At 44.9% G+C, this 27,734-nt stretch overlaps 1 protein-coding gene across 8 annotated transcripts in view; it reads right to left on the reverse strand.

The window, feature by feature from the left end:
* Nucleotides 1–1,812: 1,812 nt before the first annotated feature.
* The window catches only part of SETD3 (SET domain containing 3, actin histidine methyltransferase), a 78,334-nt gene continuing 52,412 nt past the window's right edge, over nt 1,813–27,734 (reverse strand). For 7 of the 8 annotated variants that reach the window (XM_027521981.1, XM_027521982.1, XM_027521978.1 and 4 more), the window contains 7 exons: nt 16,023–16,081; nt 15,056–15,170; nt 10,205–10,279; nt 9,103–9,269; nt 8,130–8,215; nt 4,811–4,971; nt 1,813–3,135 (listed from right to left, as the gene is read on the reverse strand). In XM_027521981.1, coding sequence (XP_027377782.1) covers nt 2,689–3,135; nt 4,811–4,971; nt 8,130–8,215; nt 9,103–9,269; nt 10,205–10,279; nt 15,056–15,170; nt 16,023–16,081 — 1,110 coding nt within the window. In that variant the 3' untranslated portion in view covers nt 1,813–2,688. Of the gene's footprint in view, nt 3,136–4,810; nt 4,972–8,129; nt 8,216–9,102; nt 9,270–10,204; nt 10,280–13,441; nt 13,874–15,055; nt 15,171–16,022; nt 16,082–27,734 lie in introns of those variants that run through there. The other variant, XM_027521986.1, reaches the window with a different exon arrangement.

The following is a 27,734-nucleotide window of genomic DNA, read 5'->3' on the forward strand; positions in this document are numbered from 1 at the left end:
TTGCTAACTGTTTACACAAATAACGCACAGAGCTAACGAAACAGAAGCAGAAGCTGGCGTTTTTCCAATGACTAGCCTGAGCAGCCTCTTATCCAAAAGCACTAAGAAGAAAGTAAACTTTAAAATGATTTGAGAGAAAGGTCTATTTCCATGACAGATGGCAGTGAGGGCTCTTCAGTGCCAATTTAATCACTTTTCCTTCAGTTGTGAATCCAAGTGTCTGTGTGGGAGCGCTGCCTACCTCTCGGGCACAGGGGGCTGGTTACATGCACTGTGGTCTTGCTGACCCCACTGGGGTCCTGCCAGGGCGATTCTCCTCGACCTAGGAAATCACGTTGTTCACACACCGTCTTCCGACATCGAAAGCGTTCTATGAGCACCATTTTTGTTACAGAGTCTCCTCCACTGGAGCCTAACCTGCTTTCTGGTCCAATATCCTTAACAAGCAGACCCTGGTGGAATTAGTGGACAGAGCAGTCTCCCAATTTTTAAGCAGGGACTGCTGATAATGTAGTGCCATTCTCTCACCTCCCAAGTAAATTAAGGGACTGAGCTCAGAGCGTGGGATTCCCCCACACACCCTCCATTGGTGCCTAAGGACCAGGGCGCGTCCCTACTCCAGTCCAGCTCCACCTCAACTGGAATCTTCTCCAGGGAGTATTTTGACACCATCCCATCTCATGAAGCTAGTCTGTCTGTACCGGACATGCACCTTTCAGAGGATACACTTCACATTAGACTTGAAAGCTGTTATCCAATGGGAAACTCATCTACAATCAGTCATAAGCATTCCTGTCTCTGGGGCTTCTGTTCCAGACAGGAAACTCCCTGAATACCACTGTGCTTTTGCCTTTTGGAAGTTAGCCACGTATGTCTCCCAGACTCATACTTTGGTAAAGGAGTTCGGTAAAGGGCTGATGGGAGAGTTGGTGTCACAGGCAGCCTCTTAGGAGGAAGTTGAAACCGTGATCGCATGAACAACGCAGGACGTTAACGGGTGCCGACCTCATGGAAAGACGAAACCTGCCCTGAGTATCCAACGTGGCGGGTACACTTGATGCACCAAGCTTGGGGAGGCAGGGTGTCCTCAGTAGAGAATGAAGCAAGTGGTTGACAGAGCTGTGTCTTCTCCAAGGAGAAACCCTGAGAACGTCCTGGAGACATCTGTGTGCAGTGATGATACTGAGACGGTCGGGTGAAGAGTTCACTTGGCATTTTTAAAAATAAGTGATGTACTTAATAGGGCTTTGGAGACGTGAAAATATCAACATGAAGTTGAGGATGACTGGCAGTGAGCAACTTGAAGGCTGGTGGCTTTCTGCGGAGGGACCCCACCCCACCCCCAGTCACCACCCCAAGCCTCTACCTCCCCCGACACTAAGAACCCCCTTCCAGTGTTCCTGGTGCTGCCGGAACCCGAGCTCCCACTGCGGGTAGGGGAAGGTGCTGAACACAGGCTTCTCACCCATCTTGAGTCTCCAGGGGAAGCAAACCCACGCAGCACAGGTCACGTTCACAACCTGCCCGTTGGAGAGCAGCAGGGTTTACTAAAAGCTCCCCTGGTGGCTCAGAAGGTAAAGAATCCGCCTGCAATGCAGGAGACCTGGGTTGAATCCCTGGGCCCAGAAGATCCCCTGGAGAAGGGAATGGCTACCCACTCCAGTATTCTTGCCTGGGAACTCCCATGGACAGAGGAGCCTGGCCGGCTACAGTCCCTGGGGCCACAAAAAGCAGGACACGACTGAGCAACTAACACTTTCACTTTCGACTCAAGAGGCCTGTCACGCTCCAAAGAAAAGGAATAGACAAAAATATTAATCACGTTTTCCTTTTAATAAGGCTTTTTACTCAAAAGTGTAGCTTTGAAAATCTCTAGCTTGTTGCGACAACCAGAGAAGCCAGAGCGGCCTCGCCTGAACACAGCGCGGGGCCCTCACGGGCGCTCCGAGCCAGGGTGGAGGGCGAACGCACCGCTTCACAATCAGAGCCAACGCGGAAATTCAGGGGCAGGATACGCATGTCCTACTTTGATTCCAGGAGGAAGGACAAGTTCTTAGCACAGTAAAACAAAACACAAAGTAAACAAATCTTTAGAAATCACTAGATATGTGTGTGTGTGTGTGTGTGTCTCTGCGTGTTTATATCATTAGGATTATCATCAACACTTAAAACTATTAAAAATAAGGTTGCCACCTTTCCTTTTCTTTTGGTACTGGGGCATTATTTTTTTAGGAAAAAAAAAAAAATGAGAGGATTTCATTTCTTTTGCCCAGGCTCCCAGGTTCCCTAACCTCAAGCCCGTTTTCCGCTGGGCACCCCCGAGCGGCCCCGTCAGGCAGGAGGCGGGGCGGGCCTGCCCCTGGCTGCTGAGGCCAGGCCCACAGCAGCACAGCGGACCGGGAGCGGCATCCTTTCCCAGGAAGAAAAGGTGTCTGCCAGCAGAGGGCCTGCAGAACCTTCCGAGGCGCCTCTCCCCTCTGTGTTCTGCTTGGGCAACTGGTTGGTTTGGCCTAGAAGCAAGATGGCAATCATAATCAGAAAGGGAAGCTAGATTTTTTAAATAACTTAAAAAAATCATTTTTATATAAAGCAGCAAAAACATATTTTTCTCTCAGCAGAAAGAAAACCGTGAACAGGGAAACACAGCGATGTAAACGGGCCTGTTCATAACCTCGGCCGAACCCGGGGCTACTTTGCAACGTCTTCGGCGCTGTCGGAAGAAGGTTCTTTGGCGTCTCCAGCCGCTCTTTTACTTTCCTCTTGAGTTAAAGTTTCCTTCTCTGACCTGGTCCCGTTGGGGATAGAGCTTTCGCCGTTGACGAGCCCGTGCTCTGCGGCCTGGGCCCTGCGGACGGCCTCGCTGAGGGTCAAGGCCTCCTGCGCGCCCGCCTCCCCCTCCAGGTTCCTCAGCACCAGCGGCAGCTGCGAGTCCGCCACGCCCTCCAGCAGCCCGGCGCCGCCCTCCTCGTACTTGGGCAGCGGCGCGCGCTCCTCCATCTGCCGCCGGTAGAACTCCCGGTTCGCGGCCGCGCTCTTGACAGCTCTCTCCAGTATCTCCTTCTCACCTAGGCGCAACTTGATGGCCATGGTGGCACGGGCGGAAAGGTCGTGGTTTTTCAAGAAGGACTTATCTTCCTGGAAATGGAAACAGCAAAATCAACTATCACAAGTCGCTGAACTGGTAAACTATAGCAGCGGAAGGCACGCCAGTTATTGCCGGGGACGAGGGCACACGGGAAACTGGGGGGTGGGGAGGGGAGAAGGTTCGGGAACTCGATTGTGGGGGTGGCTGCATGACTGTATACTTACACCCAAGCATACACTTCAGAAGTATGAATTTCACTGTATGTAAATTATATCTAAATAAATGATGGTCAAACAAAAAAGAGGAGCCTAAATCACACAGTGCTTGGATGTTGGATGAATGATGGGTATTTGAAGTCAAGTGACCCAGGAGGAAACTTTGAAAGCACAAATAAAAACTTACATTTGCTTGTATCATATGAATTACAAATTATAAAAAAGCATTAAAGAATTTAAAAATTTATCTTCTAATCAATAATGCCTTGTGGCTCTTTTGGTGAGGGTAAACGTGTTAAGTAGAAAAACATTAGTAAGTTAAATTTGGCTCTTGTTGTTTAGTTGCTGTCGTGCCCAGCTCTTCTACAACCTGGTGGGCTGTAGCCCACCAGGCTCCTCTGCCCATGGGATTTCCCAGGCAAGAATCCTGGAGTGGGTTGCCATTTCCTTCTCCAAATAAGTTGAATGAAAAATGTCAAATACGCAATGATTTTGCTAAAGAATTACAGTAATTTACATTTAAGAATCTCTCATGAGAAAAGATGCTCAACATCACTCATTATCAGAGAAATGCAAATCAAAACCACAATGAGGTACCATTTCATGCTGGTCAGAATGGCCACTATCAAAAAGTCTACAAACAATAAATGCTGGAGAGGATGCAAAGAAAAGGGAACCCTCTTACACTGTTGGTGGGAATGCAAGTTAGTACAGCTACTATGGAGAACAGTGTGGAGATTCCTTAAAAAACTGGAAATAGAACTGCCATACAACCCAGCAATCCCACTGCTGGGCATACACACCGAGGAAACCAGAACTGAAAGAGACACGTGTACCCCAGTGTTCATCACAGCACTGTTGACAATAGCCAGGACATGGAAGCAACCTAGATGTCCATCAATAGACGAATGGATGAGAAAGCTGTGGTACATAAACACAATGGAATGTGACTCAGCCATTAAAAATAATGCATTTGAATCAGTTCTAATGAGGTGGATGAAACTGGAGCCTATTACAGAGAGTAAAGTAAGTCAGAAATAAAAACACCAATACAGTATATTAGCACATATATATGGAATTTAGAAAGATGGTAACAATGACCCTATATACAAGATAGCAAAAGAGACACAAATGTAAAGAATAGACTTTTGGACTCCATGGGAGAAGGCGAGGGTGGGATGATTTGAGAGAATAGCATTGAAACATGTATATTATCATACGTGAAATAGATTGCCAGTCCAGGTTCAATGCATGAGACAGGGTGCTCAGGGCTGGTGCACTGGGATGACTCTGAGGGATGAGATACGGAGGAGGTGGAGGGATATTCAGGATGGGGGACACATACACACCCATGGCTGATTCATGTCAATGTATGGCAAAAACCACTATAATATTATAAAGTAAATCGCCTCCAATTGAAATAAATAAACTTTTAATAAAAAAGAATCTCTCATGAAAAATCTTTTAAAACATGACAAAGCACAAATCCTTGCTTGATCAACTGAATCACCTCAATGGTTGTCTTATATGTTTTCAGAAGAAGCGAGGCTCGGTCTTCAAGAAACGTCCACAGTCTGACCTCGTTGTCCCAGCTGACGGGGTACTCAGAGTTCCCCAAGGTGAAGATTCTGTCAATGGCACTGTCTCCCAGCAAGTGTTCTTTCAGCTCCTCTACAGGAAGCAAACAGTGTCTGTTAGGGAAACAGCACTCCTTTCATACTAACCAGCGGCCACCTCACCAAACAGCCTCCCAGCAGCGTCCTCGCCCGCGGCGAAGTGCTCCCTTCTCCCCGGTCAGTCGGAGCAGGGTCAGAGCTTGCCCTGTCTCAGGGAAGGAAAAAGCGGGGAGGTCTCTTTGATCGGCATCCAGATCAAGCCTTGCTTGGCCAGCACTCCGCGTCTCATTGCTTTTAAGAGGGGTCCTGAGAGCCTTTAGATGGTTTCAGAAGATGCTTCTTAAAGACCATCTGGAGAGACACACCCCTTATTCTGAGAACACCCTTCCCACAAACCGTGAGCCCAGTCACACCTACTGGGTAGAAGAGACATCCAGGTGAGCAATGCAATCAGGGAAGACAAACAGCAGCACAAGGGCCCAGTGACCCTTCCAGATTGAAATCTGATGGTACCAGTTCCAGTGGCTGACCTGACAAAGCTATCTGTCTCATCTTGTAACAAGTAAACCACAAAGTGAAACAAGAAAATGGACCAGAAAAATCTTAATGAAAAAAATGTGCCTATACCCCTCACTTGTCAGGCATTTAAATAGGAATTACAAATAAACACAAGTGCACATCTCAATTACCTTCAAATACATGTAAGAAGAGGAAAGAATTCAGCAACTGCTCTGAGCACTTTATCTCCTGGCACATTATCTTCAAAAGACCAAAACGTGCCGATCCTATTCACGCTCAAGAAGCACACCCGTGCTTCTTATGTAATTATGAGACAGAGTCTCTTTCAGAGCAAAATGCCCCACAGCTGTCACTATTTACAATTCAAATGGAAGAACTTCTGCTGCCAGCAAACCAAACTTTTATTAGTATTAGTGAGAATGATTCAAAGAACGCATCAATTGTCTTGACATGACAAACTGTCTGTGACTGCAGAGAAACTAAAGAGAATCAACGAACCTAAAACGATTCAAAAGCAGGGTTTTTTTTTAATAGAAGTTAATCTAATATTCAAAAACAAATTTATTAAGTTGCGTTTGTTAGCAAAAGATCATGAAAAAATTCAGGATTTTTACATTTTTGAGCCTATAGTTTTATTCTTTGTATAAAGAATATAAACTTCTTGGGTGGAAGAGGTATCTTTTTAGAAGTCCCCAATACTAAGGTTCCTATCTTTTTTCTTCCTCAAGCTACTCGAGTTTCACCCTTTAATGAATGCTGGGAAGCCAAGGAGCTGAAGCAGAGCTTTCTCTCTGCTGCTTTTCAGTGAAACCGACCTGACTTCACACACTGGAGATGAAACCTAGGAAAGGCCATCCACCTTTCCGCAACACTCGGGAAATGAACACAGCCTCCGGGAGCAGGCTTCTTTCCCCTCTTCCCTGACTCACAGACCCATCCTGGATTCTCTGCACTCACAGGGCTCCTCACCGCCCCCCTTCTCCGCCACCCCAACCACCATGAGAGCGTGGTTTGGTGGCCCCCAGTCTGACTCCGTGTCAAAGGCCCCGCAGCGCAAGGACCTCTTCCATGGACGCAACTCCTGCAAACCAGCAGGAGCCACAGGGGGCCTGGGCACAGGCTCTCAAGTCCAGGTCACTGCCTGTGAGCTGAGTGACCAAGTTCCTCTCCTCATGGCACAGGAGTTTCTATGTCAGTCAAGTGGGAAGCCCTGCCTCCCTCCCACAAGGTGGCTGAGAATGAACAGCCTGCACCATAGTCCTTTGTAAATGCAGACTCTGACACGGTTAGATAATCCAAGATTATCTGTAAGTTTTCTCCCAATGCAGTAGAGAATTATTTGTTTATTACAAGAGCCCCGCACAGAGTGGGGCTCCCAGACTCCAGGGGTCGTCATCGTCATCATTGCTCTTAGTTATAAGCTTCTTCAGACCATTAACTGTGACATGTGACACTCAACTCTGTAACCCTACCTGATACGCAAGAAAAGCCCACAGTTAACCGTAAACTCGTGTCCACTAAGCTGGAGTGATGGCTCACCACCACACCCAGAAGCACAAGCTCTCACTCAAGTGACGGGGAGTCCAGAGCAGTGTGGCTATGAACAAGGAATGAGGACCATCGTGCATGTCTCTGGGCTCTGTAGTTGGGGTCCAAGTGACCTCTCTCTGCTTTGGGACTCAGATTCTCCCACCTCCATCCCGATGACCAGCCAGATCCGGGCAGCACTTCTCTGGCTGCGGACATGAAGACAGGGAGCCGGGTGGCAGAGCCCAGCAGGCTCCCTCCAGGGGCCGGCATTTCTGCTCCGGCCCAGCTGCCCTCGCTCCAATGCTCGGACAGCCTCACACTTGTCTGTTCAATCAGGGGGCACTTGCTCGCTTGCTCACTCTTTCCCACCCAATCTGTTGTGCACAGGATCCAAGGTGCTTTACGACAAGAGCAAACTCACACACAATTAACAATGGAACCTCAGGACCAGGGGATTTGGAGGAGTGTATTTTCCAATGAAGAATGAAACATGACCGCAATAGGTCACATCTCAGTACCAGAAACCCCAAGTGGCTTATCTTACAGAAACATAAAATCAATGCTCAATACTATATATATATATATATGAAACTCTTTTTGTGCCTGAAGTAAGAGGCTGTTGACGAGAATATTTTGCAATGTAAACAGGTTCTGTTTGCAGTGTTATGTACTCCAACTGGATGCCTGGCATTAAAAGGCCTGCTGGCGATTTTGGATCCAAACCACAGAGCTGGTTAACAGATGAAGGCCTCTGGCCCACAGAGGCCCCAGCCGACCCCACAGCTTCAGTGACAACTGCCCCCTCACTCGTCCAGACACCGAGGCTCTGTCATTCCAGGTAAATAAACACATCAAAAACTCCCGTCTACAAATGTAGAATCTGATACAGTTAGATAGTCCAAGATGTTATATGTTTCTTCCTAAGGCAGTAGAGAATTATTTGTTTATTACAAGCGAATACTGACAACACATCAAGGATTTAACAAAAAACTTCCAGGATGAAACATCATTTTCTTCTTTTTCCAATATTACCATCTTACCTCCTCCCCCAAAGTGCTTTAATTTTAAGCAGTTTTATCTTTAATCTGAATCCCTCTGCCTCACACTTCATGAATTAAAAAAAAAAAAAAAAAGTCAACATTTTTTTTCCCTGAGATGATTTACCTTCGGTCATGCAGAAAACTCGGAGAAAAGCTAGCAGCTGGGCGGAGATGGGCGGCTCCGTGAAATGCAGGGCAAAGACGCTGGAGCTGACAAGAGAAGAGGCCGCATCAGTCCCGGGAGCCCACTCCTGCCCGCCCGTTCCTCAGGGAGATCTCTAAGCCTGCCCTCGGTGTGGTGACCCTCAGGGAGCGCCGGGCCACCCAGAGGCCCCCGTGCTTCTCCCCCCAATTCTAAATACACAGCGTTCAGTCCTGGCAAGATGCGGCAGGGCTGGGCTGGCCCGGGAGGACGGCGGGGACCGCCACTGCCAGCGGTCGGTCGCCGGTCTGACAGCCTTCACCTCGGGGCACACGACATGCTGGAGAACCCAGCACACCCACGGTTCCTAACAAGAGGGTAACGATAATTTATGTTGAGTTCACATTTTAATCATTAATCAAATATTGACAAGTTCAATAAAAAAAAGGTCTAGATAATCCATTTTCATTAAGAATGGTTCCTCCATTCCCTGGAGAACCAATAAATCATAATTCTTGTCTTCTTTATCATTTTGCACCTCAAATGCAAGAAAATCTTAAAAAATTTAACCAGAAATTCTTGAAATCACTGAGGATTGTGACTTCATTACAGAAACTAATGGTGGCAAAGAATTAAATGAAACAAATTGATCCAGGTCATTAACCTTTTCAAGGTGAAAGGCATTAATGACATGGAGGCACCGATTTAACTGAAGGAGGATTTCAGGCCACATCCCCTGGAACTGACTGTGGGATGCTTTCAACGACACGATTATGTTGATCTGAAAACGCTGGTAAATCACCATACATCTAATGGTTTAAATTCGCAGTATAATAGGGATAAAGGGATTAAGACAAACTACAGCGGAGGAGTTGCGTTAACTCGCCAATTAAACACTCTGCAACTGGAAGTATTTCAAGGACCATAGGAGAGAGCTGACAGACTGTCTACGTACGTTGGGATGCCAGCGCGAGCCAGGACCTCGGCCTTCATGGCGTAGAGCCGGTCACTTTTACTCACTCCAAGCTTTATTTTCACTCTGTCGTGTGAATTATTGTCAAAGAAAAAACCACTGTGGATCACAAACTCTGCATTTGACCGAGTGCCATAAAAAATGTAAATCTGAGATGCAGTAAAGAAAAAATAAAGGGATATAAAAGAAACTTAACATCCATTCTCAGTACAAAGCAGGGCAAAGGGTCAGTTCTCATACATTTAGCGGGACTTTACACTAAGGATGGACAGCCCTGAAGGAACCACACCCTGTTCTGAAGGCCCCGTGTGCAGGGCCGGCCAGCCGGGGGAGGAGAGCGCCCCCCCAGGCCTCCCAGCACACAGAGGAGCCAGACCCCGACCTGGTCTCTATCATAACCCCTCCCGGCAGGCTCACAGATACTGTCCCTTTACAACTGCACGTTACAATTCATCTTGTTCTCCCCTCCTCTGACCACCAGAGTGTCTGGTGGAAACCCATTTCTAGAGGCTGCGGCAATTCTGCAAGTAGCAGAGGGGTGATGAACTTCTCCTCCAGATACTTGGTTAGGCTGACACTTTTCACTCTGTCTCCGCGAGAATGTCAGTGGCCTGTGTCAGATCTTGCTCACGGCTGACAGAGTATAGGTGTTCTTACCTGCATATCTGCAAGCGGACTGAGAGGCTGAGCCCCGCCCACCCCCACCCCAATGATTACTGAAAACAGGTTCAAGAGAAAGTATAAGAAGACAGCTCTTGTGGGTCCCGCTTCCCTTATGGTTTTGCCACTTAAATACATAGCCTTCATATAAAGAAGGTTCTAATCCACAGAGAAAGGTATGAAAGCAATGCAGTTTATATAATGGAAGAAATCTGTTCTACTGTCGTAACACAGAGCTGGTTTTCAGTGGACAGTGTTACACACAGTAGGGCAGCTGTGCAAATCTTTCTCCCTGGCGGGCCCAAAGGTCCCACGCAGAGCACGAAGTGTTTATCCTGGTTCTGGGTCCTAGAACATGCTCCTCAAACAAGCCTTAAACACAAATCTCGCACAGTGTGAGCTGAGGGTCTCGGACGGAACCCACCTGCTCTCCGGCCCGGAAGTCCTGCAGGGCCACACACTCGCAGCGGTCATCTTCCAGGTTGTAGCCGGTGGTGATCTGCACACGGGAGGGAGGGGGACAGGACAGCATCTGAGTGCTCTGGCTCAGAAGGGCCTTTTGTTTTTTTTGGCCATTAGAGGATAAGAAACACCCAAAGCTACTTAAAGGGGTACATTCGGCCCTGCTTCATCAAACTGAGCCGAGTTATTTTCATTAATTCTGTTCACACCAGACATCCTCCTGCAAGACCCCAAACCTGCAATGAGGGACATACCCTTCGGAAAATGTACACATTATCCCTTGCTGGTCTCAACCAAATACAATTATTCGTTACATAGTTACTGCCTTTAAGCCCATCCACCCCCAACCCCACAACACAGAACAAGCGCTCCCCAAGGATGAAGCAGGATCCCAGAATTGTGAAAGTGAAGTCACTCAGTCGTGTCCAACTCTTTACGACCCCATGGACTGTAGCCCACCTGTAGCCCACCATGCTACTCCATCCATGGGATTTTCCAGGCAAGAATACTGGAGTGGGTTGCCATTTCCTTCTCCAGGGGATCTTCCTGACCCAGGGATCAAAGCCAGGTCTCCAGCATTGTAGGCAGAGGCTTTACCGTCTGAGCCACCAGGGAAGCCTGTAACTGACTTGGAAATAGCATCTTTTTCTCCTATTTGGCCACTAAGAACCCAATGTGAGTCTTCTACTGGATCAAGAATCAGGGAAAAGAAAAATCCTGTTTCCAAATTATATACATATTTTACTCTAAAACTAAAGAAATTCAAACTTTCAGACAAGCAAAAGAAAAAGAGAACAGCTTAGGTGCATCCTATCCACTTTCTTTATGCTGAAGGCTATACTGTGAGTTTCTAAACCCCCCAATCACTGACTACACGGAAACCCTGCATCTCTCATCGCTCCTGTACTGGGGGCGGGGGCGGGGGAAGCAACACTGCAGTCCCAGCACTTACATCCCCACTTAATTCTCTGGGCCTCAGCTGGTCAGCATGTCACCTTCCAGGTCGCCCTTTGGGTTCCATCTGCCCAATCGCCCCCCTGCTTGTTCGTGCCTGGCTTATCATGTGCAAAACCCTCCCAACTGGTCTCAAATTCCTGCACCGGCCCTCCTGCATCCCTGGGGATATACATTGTTGACTTCTTGTTTACAACCTTTCAGTGGTGCTCTCCTTTGCCTTCAGAAAAAAAGATCCAAATTCTGGAGCAAGGCCAGTTTTCAAGGAGCCTTGTGCCTCCTTACGGCCTCTGGACCTGCCACCCTGGCCACTGTCCCCGCTGCCTCGTGCTTGCAGCTGCCTTCAGCCCCTGTTCAGCCTGAGCCCTGGCCTCTCTGGAGGCCTCCCCTCATCCCACCTTCCCTCCATGCCCCCCAAAGCCTCTCCCACTCCACAGCAGGGCATTTATCTGTGCACCTGCCCCTGCCAGCCAGACCTGCAGCCACCTCTGGGCCTGCAGCTTGGCTCACCGTGCCTAACACCTGACACTGCCCCTGCCCTTGACAACATCTGCCTGACAAAGCAACCTCCAGCAGGGGAAGAATACGGTCCCTCAGGGCAGCCCCCCATATCTTAGAGGGTCTGTGCGTGTAAACTCAGTCACTTTAGTCGTGTCCGACTCTCTGTGGCCCCATAGACTGTAGCCCGCCAGGTTCCTCTGTCCATGGGATTTCCCAAGCAATAATACTGGAGTGGGGTGCAATTTCTTTCTCCAGGGGATCTTCCCAACCCAAGGATCGAACCTGCATCTGTTGCGTTGGCAGGTGGATTCTTTACCCTCTAAGCCACCAGGGAAGCTCTAGAGTGTCTGTAAATGCTCATTAATAAGTCTGATCTCCCCATTTTATCCCGGAGAATCAGAATTCAATACAGCTTCACGTGCTATTTCCTAAAAAAAGGTGTCAACAGCTCAAAAGATTACTTCCGAGTCTAGGGAAAGGCAGGCCAGACAACACTACTCTCTAAACCCAGCATCCTCAGAACCAATAGCTGAGTAGACACACACCGAGAAATCCGTACACTTGTGATCTGCAAAGACCAGTGAGAAACAGGAAAGCAACAAGCATGTCGTGAAGCCAGCTGTCCTGGCTCATTTTCACTTACAGAACAGCTTAAACACTTGATAAATGAAATCATGGCCTGAGGAGGCAGCGGGGCAGTCAGTGCAGAGGCCCCGCGGTGGGCGTGTGCAGGTTTCAGGGTCACGGGCCGAGCAGGTGCTTTTCTGCCACTGCAAACACCTGGGCTTCCCCTTGAGACTGAAGCCTGATGCGCGGCTAAATGTTTCAGACTTTTCAACACTCAAACAAAAAGGCCTTGGGGAAGAACCTCCCTCGGTTCTGCCTGAACCTCCCAAAGCCATTCTCATCCTGACTGGCAGAGGCACGATTCAAACCCAAGGGCTGATCGTCCAACATGCTCCACCTGCGGGTACGAGTACAGGGGCCCCAGACGGCTGGGAAGCGGCCTTCTCTGTATAAACGGACCGCCCTCAAGGAAGGGCAGGCAGACCGGCGCCCCTCCCCCCCCCGGTTCTGACCCAGGCACGCAGAATTCAGATACAGCTCAACACGATGCCTGCAGACTCGTCTGTGTGCTTCTCTCTATGGACGGGAGTGGTTCCCCTGCGCCAGGCTCCGGCAAGCCCGGGGCAGCCACCCAGCCAGCCCCTTCCTTCCTCACGATCTTCTTCGCTGCTGCTGGTTTGGAATCACTGTCACAGAACCTGACTCTTCCATTTCTGCCCCCATAACCAGGTGCGGGCACACTGTCAGAAGCGCGCAGCATTGCCCGGTTACTAATTTCTGTCTCCTCCCTCAGTGGCAAAGATCAGACAGACAATGGCTGTCAGGACAGACACACACAGAGAAGCAATCTACTGTCTGAAAAGCTAAGCCTTAATTTCAAATACCTCACATTAAAAAAGAGATTACCTGTTCAGATGTATGACATGCAACTTCACAGTGTTAAAACAGATTCTGAAATCCTCCCAGACAGAATTTCCCATGAAGCCTTACAATTATGATGGCAAACAGTTCAACAAAGGTGCAGCAGAAAGAATTAAGTATGTGGAGAAAGTAACCACTGGAAGGAAAAGTACTAACATCTCACATGAGCCTTCTCAAGGTCAGCAGTGTTCCTGCCGGGCTGCGGTGGCTTAAAGACTTGGTGAAGAGTGTAGAAAAAGACAGCATGAGCATCATCGTCAATTCAGTAATTTTATTACGAGATAAACTTTTTTAACTTTTAGGGGGAAAATGTGAGTAGTATACATGAAAGCAACATAAAACCAGTCTGTGTGTGAGTGTGTGAACGGGCAAATGCATGGAGAGATTCTCAGAAAGCCAGTGGCCAGCTGCCCAGGAGCCACCGAGTGGGACAGATCATGGGGCCCGGTACTGGCGGGGAACCCTGAGCTTCACGTTGCAGAGGCTTCTGTTTTGGTTCACAGGTTTTGTTTACAATAAATGTGTGCTTTTTACATTTAAGAAAGAAAAGAATAAACCCCAACAATCAATCAAGTCTGGGAACCAACGTCTTAATCCAAAAGAAGAAAAACAAAAATGCTACAGCCAAAGATTAAAAGCTATTCGAAAAATTTTAAAACTTCAATATGATAATCAGTTCAAAACAGCTCTGAAAGAAAAGGAAAAGAGCAAAATGTAAAATTTTATTAATGAAAATAAATGATAAAATATGCTAAGAACACCTCAAAACGGCTAATTAAGCATATCTAAATTAAGGCGAAAGTACAATTAAAAAAGTCTTCTTCTCTACAGTCTAAGAGTGTACTGGTTGCTAGACCTTCCCAGATTAGCACTAGGGTGTTCTATCTTAAGTGTTTGGCAAATGTTACATGTGTTCTGGCCATTTTGTGGAATTACATGTAAAATACTCATTTGCAGCATTTTTATAATCTATTTATAATACTGCTAATAATAACCAAGAAAGCTGACAGTGAGAAAAGATGAACAAAAAACTAACCAAACCAGTATATGATTATAACATATAAGTTCAAAACATCCTGAAGTTGACTACCTTTCCGACACTGATTTCAGGAAACCTCTCTCGGACACCGTCTCTGCACAGAGCAGCACTCTCCTCTGTGGCTCACGGCTGAAAGCACGCTGAGCCACAGAGGCAGACTCCTCTGCGCGTCCTGACTAACCATCATCTCGGCATCTCCCTGTCTCCTTAGCGTCCTCTGAGGCCAAGTGCACCTCCCCCGCCCCACCGCCAGGGGCACCAGGACAATTAACACCAGGTTAATCGAGGGGGCTGAGGACGTGTTTGCCTATCAGGTGAAGGAGTGGGCCAGGGGACAGAAGAGAATCAGAGAAGCTTAAGGAACTGGAAATCAGTCAGCAAGGAGAGAAAACCAGTAACACAGGAGGAAACAGCAGGAAGGAGATAGGTTTCTTTCTTTCTTTTTTTTTTTTTTTTTTAATAAATCAGTATTTTTTAAAGAATCGGGAAAAAGAAACTTGGGTTTAGTCTGTGGTCCTTAGATAAGAAAATGCATGTCTAGGCTTAGAACATAAATGCTGTTCATTGTGGCTTCTGAAAGTGACATAAGACTCCCGTCTTCAGGATTAAGTAATAAACACAGGGAGAAAACCCCCAGCCTCTACTCGAGGGGGGCAGGGCAGGTGGCAGGTTTGGTTCTGTTTGCTCCTCTGGGAGGGGAGGTCGGGGAGAATGACCTGAGGCAGCCCGCCCCTTCCCGACTACGCAGGACCCAAGAGTGGCGGTGGGGAGGGTGACCTGAGGAAGCCCGCCCTGTCCCGACTACACACGACTCGGGCAGTGGGTGCTCACCAGGCCGCTGGTGTGGTTGCACATGTCCCACAGGGGAATAAGTGCCAGGGTCACCCGGGAGCCGTCCTCCGTGGGAATCTGGTTTTGTCGAGTCATAACGGAAGAGACCGCCCACCTGCAACAATCCAAAGAAAAGAGGCTGATTAGGGCCGGCACATCAGAGAGCCCAGGGCAGTCACAGTTCAACCAAAATCGAGGTACCTGACTTCTCAAAATTCTTTCCTAAGTTGCAAAGGTGACAAGTGGCCACCTTCATCGTCATTTACAATTTACTTTTAGGGTTGGTTGGTGGGGGGAGGGAATGGAAGGAAAGGAAGCCAGGGGCAATCAAGGAGTCAGCAGTTAAGGGTGGGGGTGCTTCTGGGGAAGAAAGTGGCCTGGTAGGAGGGCTGGCTGAGACCAGAGCTGGCCAGTCCTCTGCAGGTCCCGAGCTGGGCGGCCAGGGGGACCCCAGGCCTCTTTCACACAAACGCTGACTCTGTTCCCCCTTGCAGCCTCAGTGAAAAGCAAGCAACATAACTCCTTTCTGATCAGAAATCCTCTAAGAATGTTTCAAAATGTGGAATGCTATTTTTTACTATGCTGTGTGCTACACTGAATCTTTTTGTTTAAAAAAAAAAAGCCCCTACTTCAAAGCACTAAAATAGTCTACTTAGAAAGAAAAAAGATCCTCCAGACCTCCCCACACTAATGTTAATCTCAGGCAACACTTGGCTACAACAACTAATCCCCACCAATACAGGTTAGTGGAAATTTCCACATGGCTATGAAAATGCGGCTACTTACCCCAGCTGTCCGGAGAAACTTGGGAAAGACTTCTTTTTTTTTTAAAGGCTTTAAATGGTCATGCAAACCACTTCTTATCAAAGCCCTTCGCACTTCTGAGACCCCAAATTCACAGGAACCACCCTCCAACACATGCCTCATGCACATGCACACCCCCCCCATCACCCTCCCACACACCAACCTGTAGTCCTCGTAAGTGAAGGAGTCCTTCAAGGGCAGTTTGTGGGCATGAGGATGGGTCTGGGAATGAGGAAGTTTTAGAAAGCAGAGGTGAAAAGAGAAAAAGGGAAGACAGAAATCAGTCAGCAGAATTTCATTATTTAGCTGCCTAACGGATCCTAACAAGAGCCAAATGAAGCAGGAGGCGTCCAGCCGCGCTACCGAGGGCTCATCGTGCTATTATGTGCTCATACATCACTGTCAACTTAATTTGTGGTGCCCAGCAGCCGCCATAAATCTGCTGCTTGTATTCTGATACCAGGGCCCACAGACAAGGCACACAAATAAAATTTAAGGTGGACTGAGTTTACAAAAGGTAGGCACACCCGCACGATGAGTATCTGATCAACACAGAAACCCAGAGCCCAAGTCAGGTCCCACCTGCCTCCACATCCTGTCTCATACTGTGTGGGACAGCCCTTACAAAGAATCCAAAGCTCTTCTTACCTCAGTAAAAGGAGCAATTAAAGGTACTAGAATAAACTGAAACTTCTCTCATTAACCTCTGACTTAAAATCATTTAGAAGGAAATCAATTTGTTATGTGCAAATGAATCACACACATGCCAGATGCAGCTCAAATACAGAAAATCAAGAAAAAATACAGTTCTGTAAATTATGAATTAAATTTTACAAATAAATATAATGAAGATAAAATTGAGATCGGCACATTTAAACTTCACTACTTTTTTTTTTCTCTAGACAAAAGATCATTTGATAAAAATATCCCAAATTTCACACACTGGAGAAAATTTTAAGCATCTCAGGTTCTCGATCCATAACACTCTCCCCACACACACCTTAGACCTTTTGAGCACTTAAAAAACTTTGTCTCAATTAAGAAATTAAAAGCTATAACGGTATAATTTTAATCTTCGGTTTCCATTACAGGCTGATGGACAGATTGCAGTAAGTGATCAAATGAACAAACGGTGATTTCCGAGACACCCATGCAATCGGCTGCACTGTCTCTGCACCACGGTTAATGCACGAAGCCCCATGTAGTATGCAGTTTTTACTCTTGACGCATTAGCATCACAAGTGCACGGCAATTTATCATCGCTCACGGTAATGTACTCGCTGGCACCGGTACGCAGGACAGTGGGGGACGAGGTAAAAGTGGCTCAAACCGTAAATCAATTAGAAAACAAAAGCTGGTGCTCTGCGCGCGATTTTAGGCAAATTATATATTACACGAGGCTGCCAATTGGGCGCTAGCTCCCAGGTGCCTGCTTCTCCCCTCTAACCCTCAACCCAGTTTTAACCCTTTGGAAGAAAAGTCAACATAAGGAAATACAGTCACACAATATTGTGATGTTGTGATAATAAAAATGTGATAATAATCAAAATGAAATTAAAGAAGATGCAATTTAATATAAAAATAACCTATTGCCCGGGGGCATTCTCTTGCTGCATTTTCTAACTAGGAAGATTAGGCAATCCTGTTTCTGGTTAAAAACAACAACAACAAAACCCTATACCATGGTCAAGCACAGCAAAGATGGGAGAAGCTTCTCATTACCTCTTCTTTGAATAGATGAAATGTTAAGGCTGTGCTCCAAGACGCCTAAAGATGCTTTCCATTTAATTATGGAACTTGACCACAACGGTGCTCACGTTTTTTTCTCATAAAAGTACAAATTCAGCAGACAGGAACTTCCCTACACCCCAAACTGTGATAAGTACCACAGAAAAGCTTCCAAACTTAGAGAATTCTATTGCTAGAATTTCCTTTCACTTATAATGAAATGAAGTTTCTCACCGTCTGACATACTAGAAATGTGGCACAGCCCATCTCTCCTCAAACTCTAGGAGGTGGGAAAGCGTTGCTGCTTTTGTTATTTTAAAATATTTTAAGTTCACTTAAACTGTGGAATGCACTACGGTATTTTCAAAGTTGGTAAATTCTAATGCTAAAACCGTTAAGTATTAAAAATTTCACCCCTCCCCCTCAAAAAATTTGACTTATTGGAGAAAGATGAGTTTTCAAAATTAGAACGCTGAACGTCACAATGACTTGAGGAAGAATGCTCCAGACACTCAAACATCTTTAAATAGCTTTGGACTCTACGAAAACTCTTCAAACAAGGGCCACCTCCCTAAGGACCAAAAAGATGGAAAATTAACTCTCAAAAATGTCTCCCTTCCTACTATTTATATACATTTCTTACCAAAAATACAAGTTCATGTTCACTGTCCTGACAAAGTCGTAAAGAAAACTCAAGGAAAAAAAAATGTGCAAATGCTTTCTGCAAATTAATTTTGAAGATTATTTTCGCTGTAGAGTTATGTATATTTGCAGAATCTCTTAGAAACAGTTGTTCTTATGTGCTTAAAAAATAAGGTGTGCCCACTGTACATAATTCTGGTTTAAAAAATATTTATGTTCTGCCAAACACATTCACTTAACAGACTGAAATGGAATTTGAGGCTATAGAGAAATGCAAGTAACTGCCGTGTCAATGGGGCTCTCACTACTGTGACACCAGTGCCACCTACTGGCATCATAGTGGAATACATTAGAGCTGCAGGGTTCTTGAATTAACAGTCAGGGTGTGAGGCCTTCAGAGAAACTTACCCTAAACCCAAACTGGGTTTATCCAGAGTGGTTACTAGCTCAGCTTCACTCAAGAGAAATTTGGTTTGTTAAAAATAAAAAATCTAACCTGCCCCTTTAGATTATTATATAATAGTTTTACAAGAATCTTGAAACAAATATTGAAATGATTTGCATGGGTGCAAACACTGCATGATTTGCATTTAACTTTAAATATACGTATTTTCACACACCCTGAAAAAATAAACAAGAATAAGAAATGTGTCTATTCCAGACACTGTTTAAACTCTGGACAGATTTTTTTTTAACACATTAAGTCTCAAGGTTTAAAAATACATCTTCCAAAAATTACAATATTAATCTGAAGTTACTTGCAAGTTCCTAAAAATGTTCTTGGATGAAACTTACTACACTTATACTTTATGGGGAGGATAACTGAACATTCCTCACTTTATAGAGCAAAATCCTATAAGGGTTTTGTTTATCTCCAGTACAAGACAATCCTAACAGGTACCTTAAAAATAGAAATCTAAATGAAAGCAGAAGATGTGGCTAATTGATTTAAGCTGAGATAGCTGTTTCCAGGATGTGCCTACCCACACACAGGATGGTGAGGGGCTGTCTGGCTTGGACAACAGTGACCCCATAAACACAGTTTAGAAACCAGCCATAGATTTTCTGCAGATTTTTAAAGTGATTGATATTTTCACTTTCTTATGCATTATAAATATTCAAAGTTGAGATATGAACAGTTGCTGCAGCTCATGCTGAGACGTGAAGCCCTGCAGAGCTCACTTTTAAAAGAAGATTCTTGTTTGCTTATGTCAAGCCCGGCAGCCCAGGGAAGCCCTCCCCAGTCCCTCTTCTAGCGGAAGAGGCGTTCCAGATGAGACACAATAATACTGTACCTAGTACAAAATAATCACTGTGTTTGGGAAAGATTAATATCTAAAATCGTTTGTTTGGCTTCAATAAAAAGAAGTAATATTGCTAAATATGTAAGTATGACATTTTGAAGAATTTACCATATTGCCTGGGTCTGGTAGCTATGCTTAAGGAAATTAAAAACCACTACAGTCAGCATATTTCATCCTTATTAAAGTTCTGTCTTGAACTATCACTCACATAAAACAAAAATAAACCAAGAAGAAATTTAAATAAAAAACCTATGGATTACAAGAGTTTGAATATGAAAAAAATGAACAATATTCTGGCTTTAAAAAATTGATTTAGCATGCAGCTTCTCTTTATAGTCCCTTGATAAAAATGAAATCTCCCTAACAAACACTTAATAAAACCTGTCAATATCTCTAGAAAGAAAAATGACACAAATGCATTAAGTATTAAATACCCTTGGAAAAAGTCACATATTCCATGAATTTTTGATGTACTATCTTGACATTAATGTAAAACCTTGATATTTATAATTGACAGATATTTAATAAAGTGTAAAAGAAGGTGGCTGCTGTGCAGCGTGCAAACTCCTCAGGTTGATCAGAAATGAAAGATACAGTCATGTACTTAAACTAAATAAACAGTTAATATGTGCTGCACGAATCAGCTGCAGTCTTATTTCAAGCTCACACAACAAACCTTCACAGAGAAGCAAAATAAGCAGAATTCATTACTATGTGAATTCCTAATTCAAAAGCATCTTGTATGTGAAACGGTTCTGAAACAGCTCTGCACGTGAGACAAAACACCTTCGAGTTAGGGTTGGTTTTTGTTTTTAACATTTGACAGTAAACATTTCAAAAATAAAGATAAGCACTTTCAGAACTACATGGAGAGGTATTTCCTAAAACAATTCTTTAAAACACACACACACATTTATCTGGAAGAAAGACTCAACATCCTCTGAGGAAATTAAAAAAAAAAAAGGATTAAAACACACAAGTGGTCTCTAGGACATAAACACTTCTCAAAATTAGATCTTTACTTTTCTAAAAAATACTCATCTCTCATCTTAACCAGTTTTTATATGGAAACTGAGTTGAATACATTTAATAATCACCTTCCATGAGGCATTTAAATATATTAAAAGGAAAGTAGTGAAGTTCAAAAAAAAGACTCCTAAATACTGTATTTTAAAAAATTTATAGCCTGCTATATTATCAATTGTTAATCTGAAAAATATATACGGTAGTTCAGCGACTTAACGACGGTTCTACAGTATCAGGAATGACAAAATACAATTCAGAAATTGTGCCTAGTTGCTCTGATTAGAACTTTCCAACATAACACGTCACAGGTTGTATTTGGCATATATACTAAAAGGCAGGGGACAGGGAGGAGAAGGAAAATGTACATTTAGAACACTGAGGTTCCCCTTCTAGCTCCAAAAGCAGACTAATTAGAAGCAGCATGTCAGGCAGCGATTTCTAGTAGGTCCGTCAACCCTCCTGCTCATATTTCATTTTCTAAGTGGATATAACACAGTTTAACAGAATGACAAATTGCAAAATATCTATTGAATCTAGAATTTAGTTTTGATGACCATAAATCAGAATCAAAGCACGCTTGGTTCATACATTTGGCTCTTGAGGGAAAAAAATCAATTTTTAAGACTTTTATTTTTAAACACAGATTACATCCAACTCTTTAGGGAATTTTTCATCATAAAGTTCTCTGAACTCACTCAATATGATCAAATAAATACATCAATACACATTAAACTGCTTGCTTTTTGCTTATATATATAATTTCTATAGCAAATATGTATTACCTTAAAATAAAAAATTTAATTTAATTAAGAAAATGAGATTAGTGGAAAAACATCAATACTGTTCAATAAATTTATAAAATTACTTTACAATGGAAGAATTGTTTTCTTTTATTGAAACACTGAAATCTATAACCTACATCCAGGTTAGATTAAACTGAAATCTACGAAACACTGCAAAAAATATGTCTGTTTAAAAACTTTACTGGTTACCATTTGTATTCCCTGAAGAGGGGCAATCGGCCACGAATCAAATTTAGTCATAATCAATCTACACTTTTGACTGTCAATCATTTGTTCACTCAACAAATATTCACTGACTCCAAAAAGAGATGAACAGGTTAGGACTAGAAACTCAACAAACACTGTCTTTACTGTCTGTCTTGAGGTACACAACGCTCTGAGAGGTGGACGCGGTCACCACTCTCAGGGGGGCCTGCCTGGCAGCAGTCAGATAAGTGACTTTAAAAGAAAGGTGAAGCCAGAAGTTACAGCCCAGACACCCTCCTCCACCCCCAGGCTTCCCTGCTGTGTCGGCCCAGCCCTGCGCCCTTCTCCGTGTGTGTGTGTGTGTGTGTGTGCACATACATGCACATTTGGTTTATGTTTCTTGGCCCAAGGAGGCATGGGGGGCAGGAGCCATGTCCCATCTGACCACTTGGGGATCCCCAGTGTCTCGCGGGAACCTCACTGCCTGCCCACCCCAGTGAGAGGCAAACACTCCACCTGCCCTTTGCCCTGGGCAGTGGGGGGAGCTGGCATCGCGCTTACAGGATTTCTTCTGCATGAACCTGCCATGGCCTCCATGACAGGTGAGCAGACAAGAGGCAGCACCAGGGTTGCCAGGCAAGTTGGCTGTGACCAGATTACAGCCCTGGGTTATCTGGTCTCCACGTTCCTCTTCAGAGGGCCGTGCCCCGTGAGCACTCCTGCCACCCAGGGAAACCACCATATGCTTCCAGAGTAGCAGGTCTGGGTTTCCTTTGCCTCTGTCATCCATCTCTTATGAATGGGGTATTTTTCTACAATAGGGCCAAAGGACCTTCTCTGGTTTTTGTTTCCCCCAAATCTAACTTCAAACACATTTACTCAAGAAAGCTCTACTTTTAAAAATCTGTAGAATCTAAAAAAGTGGCTCAGATGAACTTACTTGCAGGGCAGGAACAGAGACGCAGACGTAGAGAACAGACGTGATGATACAGGAAGGATGCAAAGGGGATCAAGATGAACTGGGAGGCCGAGACTCACATCTACACACTCCCATGTGTAAAACAGATCGCTAGTGGGAAGCTGCTGTATAGCACAGGGAGCTCAGCTCAGTGCTCTGGGATGACCCAGAAGGGTGGGAGGTTCAAAACGGAGGAGATACATGTATACACATAACTGATTCACTCTGCTCTACAGCAGAAACCAACACAACATTATAAAGCAACTATACTCCAATTAAAAGAATCCACTGAGGAGCAAAATGGACCAAGCCCAGCTGTTCCCTGTTCCAAATGGTCAACAAATGTCCCTCCAGCACACTCCAATGCACCGCAGCAGAGGTACACCTTTAAACAGCACTGTCCTTCCTGGTCACCTCATATAACCTGACCCTGAGCCTGTGAATCTGAAAAGGGGGCCAGACAAGAGACCTCTATCTTCTAAGCTCTTAAATCTTTTGGCTTATTTGCCTTTGACACTCCTCTCCCCCAAATACCTTAATCTACAGATCAACTTAAGGACTCTAAACCATGATCATACCTCTTTTCTGGTCTGCAAAAAGATAACAACTAGAAAGCAATATTTGCAACTTCTCAACTTATCACTAAAGAAACCAGAAACAAATAGAATGGTAAAAAGCAGCTATCATTTTAGATGAATATACCTGAATCAAAAAAGCAGGCTAGAATTATTTATCATCAGCTTCACAGTATTCTTTTTATTTCAGCTACTTTCAGTTCAGTTGAGTTGCTCAGTCGTGTCTGACTCTTTGCAACCCCATGAATCGCAGCACGCCAGGCCTCCCTGTCCATCACCAACTCCGGAGTTCACTCAAACTCATGTCCATCGAGTCAGTGATGCCATCCAGCCATCTCATCCTCTGTCGTCCCCTTCTCCTCCTGCCCCCAATCCCTCCCAGCATCAGAGTCTTTTCCAATGAGTCAACTCTTTGCATGAGGTGGCCAAAGTGCTGGAGTTTCAGCTTTAGCATCATTCCTTCCAAAGAAATCCCAGGGCTGATCTCCTTCAGAATGGACTGGTTGGATCTCCTTGCAGTCCAAAGGACTCTCAAGAGTCTTCTCCAACACCACCACAGTTCAAAAGCATCAATTCTTCGGCACTCAGCCTTCTTCACAGTCCAACTCTCACATCCATACATGACTAGATGGACCTTTGTTGGCAAAGTAATGTCTCTGCTTTTGAACATGCTATCGAGGTTGCTTATAACTCTACTTCCAAGGAGTAAGCGTCTTTTAATTTCACGGCTGCAATCATCATATGCAGTGATTTTGGAGCCCCCCAAAATAAAGTCTGACACTGTTTCCACTGTTTCCCCATCTATTTCCCATGAAGTAATGGGACCAGATGCTATGATCTTAGTTTTCTGAATGTTGAGCTTTAAGACAACTTTTTCACTCTCCTCTTTCACTTTCATCAAGAGGCTTTTTAGTTCCTCTTCACTTTCTGCCATAAGGGTGGTGTCATCTGCATATCTCAGGTTATTGATATTTCTCCCGGCAATCCTGATTCCAGCTTGTGCTTCTTCCAGTCCAGTGTTTCTCATGATGTACTCTGCATATAAGTTAAATAAGCAGGGTGACAATATAAAGCCTTGACTTACTCCTTTTCCTATTTGGAACCAGTCTGTTGTTCCATGTGCAGTTCTAACTGTTGCTTCCTGATCTGCATATAAGTTTCTCAAGAGGCAGGTCAGGTGGTCTGGTATTCCCATCTCTTGAAGAATTTTCCACAGTTTACTGTGATCCACACAGTCAAAGGCTTTGGAATAGTCAATAAAGCAGAAACAGATATTTTTCTGGAACTCTCTTGCTTTTTCCATGATCCAGCAGATGTTGGCAATTTGATCTCTGGTTCCTCTGCCTTTTCTAAAACCAGCTTGAACATCTGGAAGTTCATGGTTCACATATTGCTGAAGCCTGGCTTGGAGAATTTTGAGCATGAGTGTGAGATGAGTGCAATTGTGTGGTAGTTTGAGCATTCTTTGGCATTGCCTTTCTTTGGGATTGGAATGAAAATTGACTTTTTCCAGTCCTGTGGCCACTGCTGAGTTTTCCAAATTTGCTGGCATATTGAGTGCAACACTTTCACAGCATCATCTTTCAGGATTTGAAATAGCTCAACTGGAATTCCATCACCTCCACTAGCTTTGTTCATAGTGATACTTCCTAAGGCCCACTTGACTTCACATTCCAGGATGTCTGGCTCTAGGTGAGTGATCACACCATCGTGATTATCTTGGTCGTGAAGATCTTTTTTGTACATTTCTTCTGTGTATTCTTGCTATCTCTTCTTAATATCTTCTGCTTCTGTTAGGCCCATACCATTTCTGTCCTTTATCGAGCCCACCTTTGCATGAAATGTTCCCTTGGTATCTCTAATTTTCTTGGAGAGATCTCTATAGTCTTTCCCATTCTGTTGTTTTCCTCTATTTCTTTGCACTGATCGCTGAGGAAGGCTTTCTTATCTCTTCTTGCTATTCTTTGGAACTCTGCATTCAGATGCTTATATCTTTCCTTTTCTCCTTTGCTTTTCACTTCTCTTCTTTTCACAGCTATTTGTAAGGCCTCCCCAGTCAGCTACTTTAGATTTTAACAATTTAGGATAGAGTCTGTGGACTCTAAGTAAATCAAGCTAGCATGATCGGAGCCACCAGTCATTCATAAGAGGAGAGAATTCTGACCACCATGATGAAGCCCATCTTCTGGACTGACATTCAGAGATGGAACAGACCTTGTCCCAGAAAAGGTCAGAGTCAGAGGAACTGAAAAGGAAGGAGGGAGGGACTGCTGTCCAGTTGCTAGGTCGTCTCTGGCTCTTTGCAACCCGGACTGCAGTACGCCAGGCTCCTCTGTCCTCCTCTGTCCACTAGTTCTCAGAGTTTGCTCCAATTCATATCCATTCAGTTGGTGATGCTATTAACAACCACCATTTGCTAAGCACTCAGTGCAAGGAAGTCTTGTGAACTCGCCATGTACTATATAATTTAATCATCTTGCTTCCTAGGAAGTAGGCACTATTATTAGGCCCATTCTACTGCTGCAAAAACTGAGGGACAGAGAAATCAACAGTGCGTCCAAGGTTATTACCCAGTTAATAAATGACAGGGGCGGGATAACGGCCAGGCAACAGTTTTCTGGAGTTTACTGAAAGGCACAGAATAATCAACTGTCCCACTTTTATAAATTAAGTTTAAGTTCTGATACAGTAAATACATTTTTTCTTGTTGAAATGCTAGAAAAATCCTTGGTAAATATTGCTGTCACTTAAAACGCAGCACAGAGGGCTTCCCTGGTGGCTCGGTGGTAAAGAATCGCCTGCCAAAATTCAGGAGACAGAGGTTCGATCCCTGATCCAGGAAGATCCCACCTGCCATGGAGGAAGCCCATACACCCAACCACTGAACCTGTGCTCTAGAGCCCGGGAGCCCCAGCTAGTGAAGCCTGTGTGCCTAGAGCCAGCCTGCGCTCCGCAACGAGAAGGTACTGCAATGAGAAGCTTGTGCACTGCAGCTAGAGAGGAGCCCCCGCTAGCCACAACTAGAGAAAGCCCACGCAGGTACAAAGACCCAGCGGAGCCAAACAAAGAAATGAGTATTAAAGTTTAAAAAGGGTCAGCACAAGCACAGAGATGTTTTAAGGACATGACAAAGCTTAGAGGCAGGCAATATTAGCAAAACTAAGACTGAATCTATTATTTCCAAATTACCAGAAAGGAAACCATATTTAAAGTCATTATCTACAGTCGTGAAATCTCAGACCCAGGTGTTGACTTAGAGATCATCTAGCCCAATTCCCTGGTCATTCTGGACGTGAAGAACCCTGGTTCCAGAAAACACACGTGTACCAAATACATGTAAAAATGTATACTCTTTTCCTTCAATACATTTTAAAACATAGGGGTCATATTTGGAATTCATATGCTACATCGGTGTCCTGAAAACTTCCAATACCACATTATCTGGAACCCCTATCATTTCACGATAACTCTGAACAGCCTCTAAGACACCCCACAGCTTTAATCAATCATTAAACCAGTATTATCTCCAAGTTCTTACACAGGCACTATCTCTTTGGGCTACTTTCAATTCTCCTAGTTGTCATGTTAGAAATGAACTTTGGTCCCTTAAATTTTCTGCCTTTAAGCCTAAAGGAAGTTGAAGAAGTCACAAGCAGCTAGTGAGAAATGAACCCCAGGGGTGTGCCACGGAATCTGAGAACTCACATATTTCAGACTTGGGATTCTGATCAAGATGGGCCAACTTCTGATGTAATGCATCGATCCGAAGGATTCAGGAGGGTCCCCACAACTGAGCAAGCCTCTGGAACCTCTACACTCTGAGGCACGTTGTATGAGCCCATACATCATGTATGCGACTTTGTCACCAGCTGCTGTGAGTTTGCTTTGGTAAACCCCAATGATAACAGAATCTAGGGCAAAGGTCCCTGAGGCACACAGCCAGCTGCTGGTCACAAGGGAGGTGGTGAGGGTGCGAGGCTGAGATCACAGCGCCGAGGTCAGGGCATGTCCACCACCCCTGACGGCGCTGGGGTGTGAGAGAGAGAACGTGGCCGATGGTGAGGGTGCTGGCCCCCCTCCACTGCAGGACCACTCCCATCCCTTCCTTTCTGACACTTACACTGTGCTCAAGAGGGGCCCGTCAGAGAGAAAATCCCCAGCACTGTCTCTCTGCGGCCCTGTCAGTAGAGCAAAACTACAACCAAGATGAGAGGCACAGAGGCCACGGAACACGAGGTGAGCACACGTCTCTTGTCCCAAGGCCTGGTACACAGGAAAGGTCCCCGCACCTCCAAGGAGAGAGGGACAGACAGACAGACCGAGACAGAAGGGAGGAGGAGGTACAGGTGAACAATATAATGTCACTGGCAAAGAACTACTGCTGAGAAAAGTGTAAGAACCTTTTCTGTATCCCCTGAAAAGGGAACTTGCAAACACATCACCCTGAGATTTGACAAAGAAAATAAATATTTTAACATTTTTTGGTAAAAAAAAAATAATACCCCCATTAAAACTGCAATAAACTGAATTATAGGCTATAATTTATTAGAGTCACACTAGAATGTTATTACAGTTTAAGTCAAGACAACTCACTTGACTAACCAAATACGATTTAAAATGCCCATGCCTTTGGGAAAAGTAGCTGAGAGCTTT

The sequence above is a fragment of the Bos indicus x Bos taurus genome, chromosome 21, assembly GCF_003369695.1.
Source record: "Bos indicus x Bos taurus breed Angus x Brahman F1 hybrid chromosome 21, Bos_hybrid_MaternalHap_v2.0, whole genome shotgun sequence".
Taxonomy (NCBI): domain Eukaryota; kingdom Metazoa; phylum Chordata; class Mammalia; order Artiodactyla; family Bovidae; genus Bos; species Bos indicus x Bos taurus.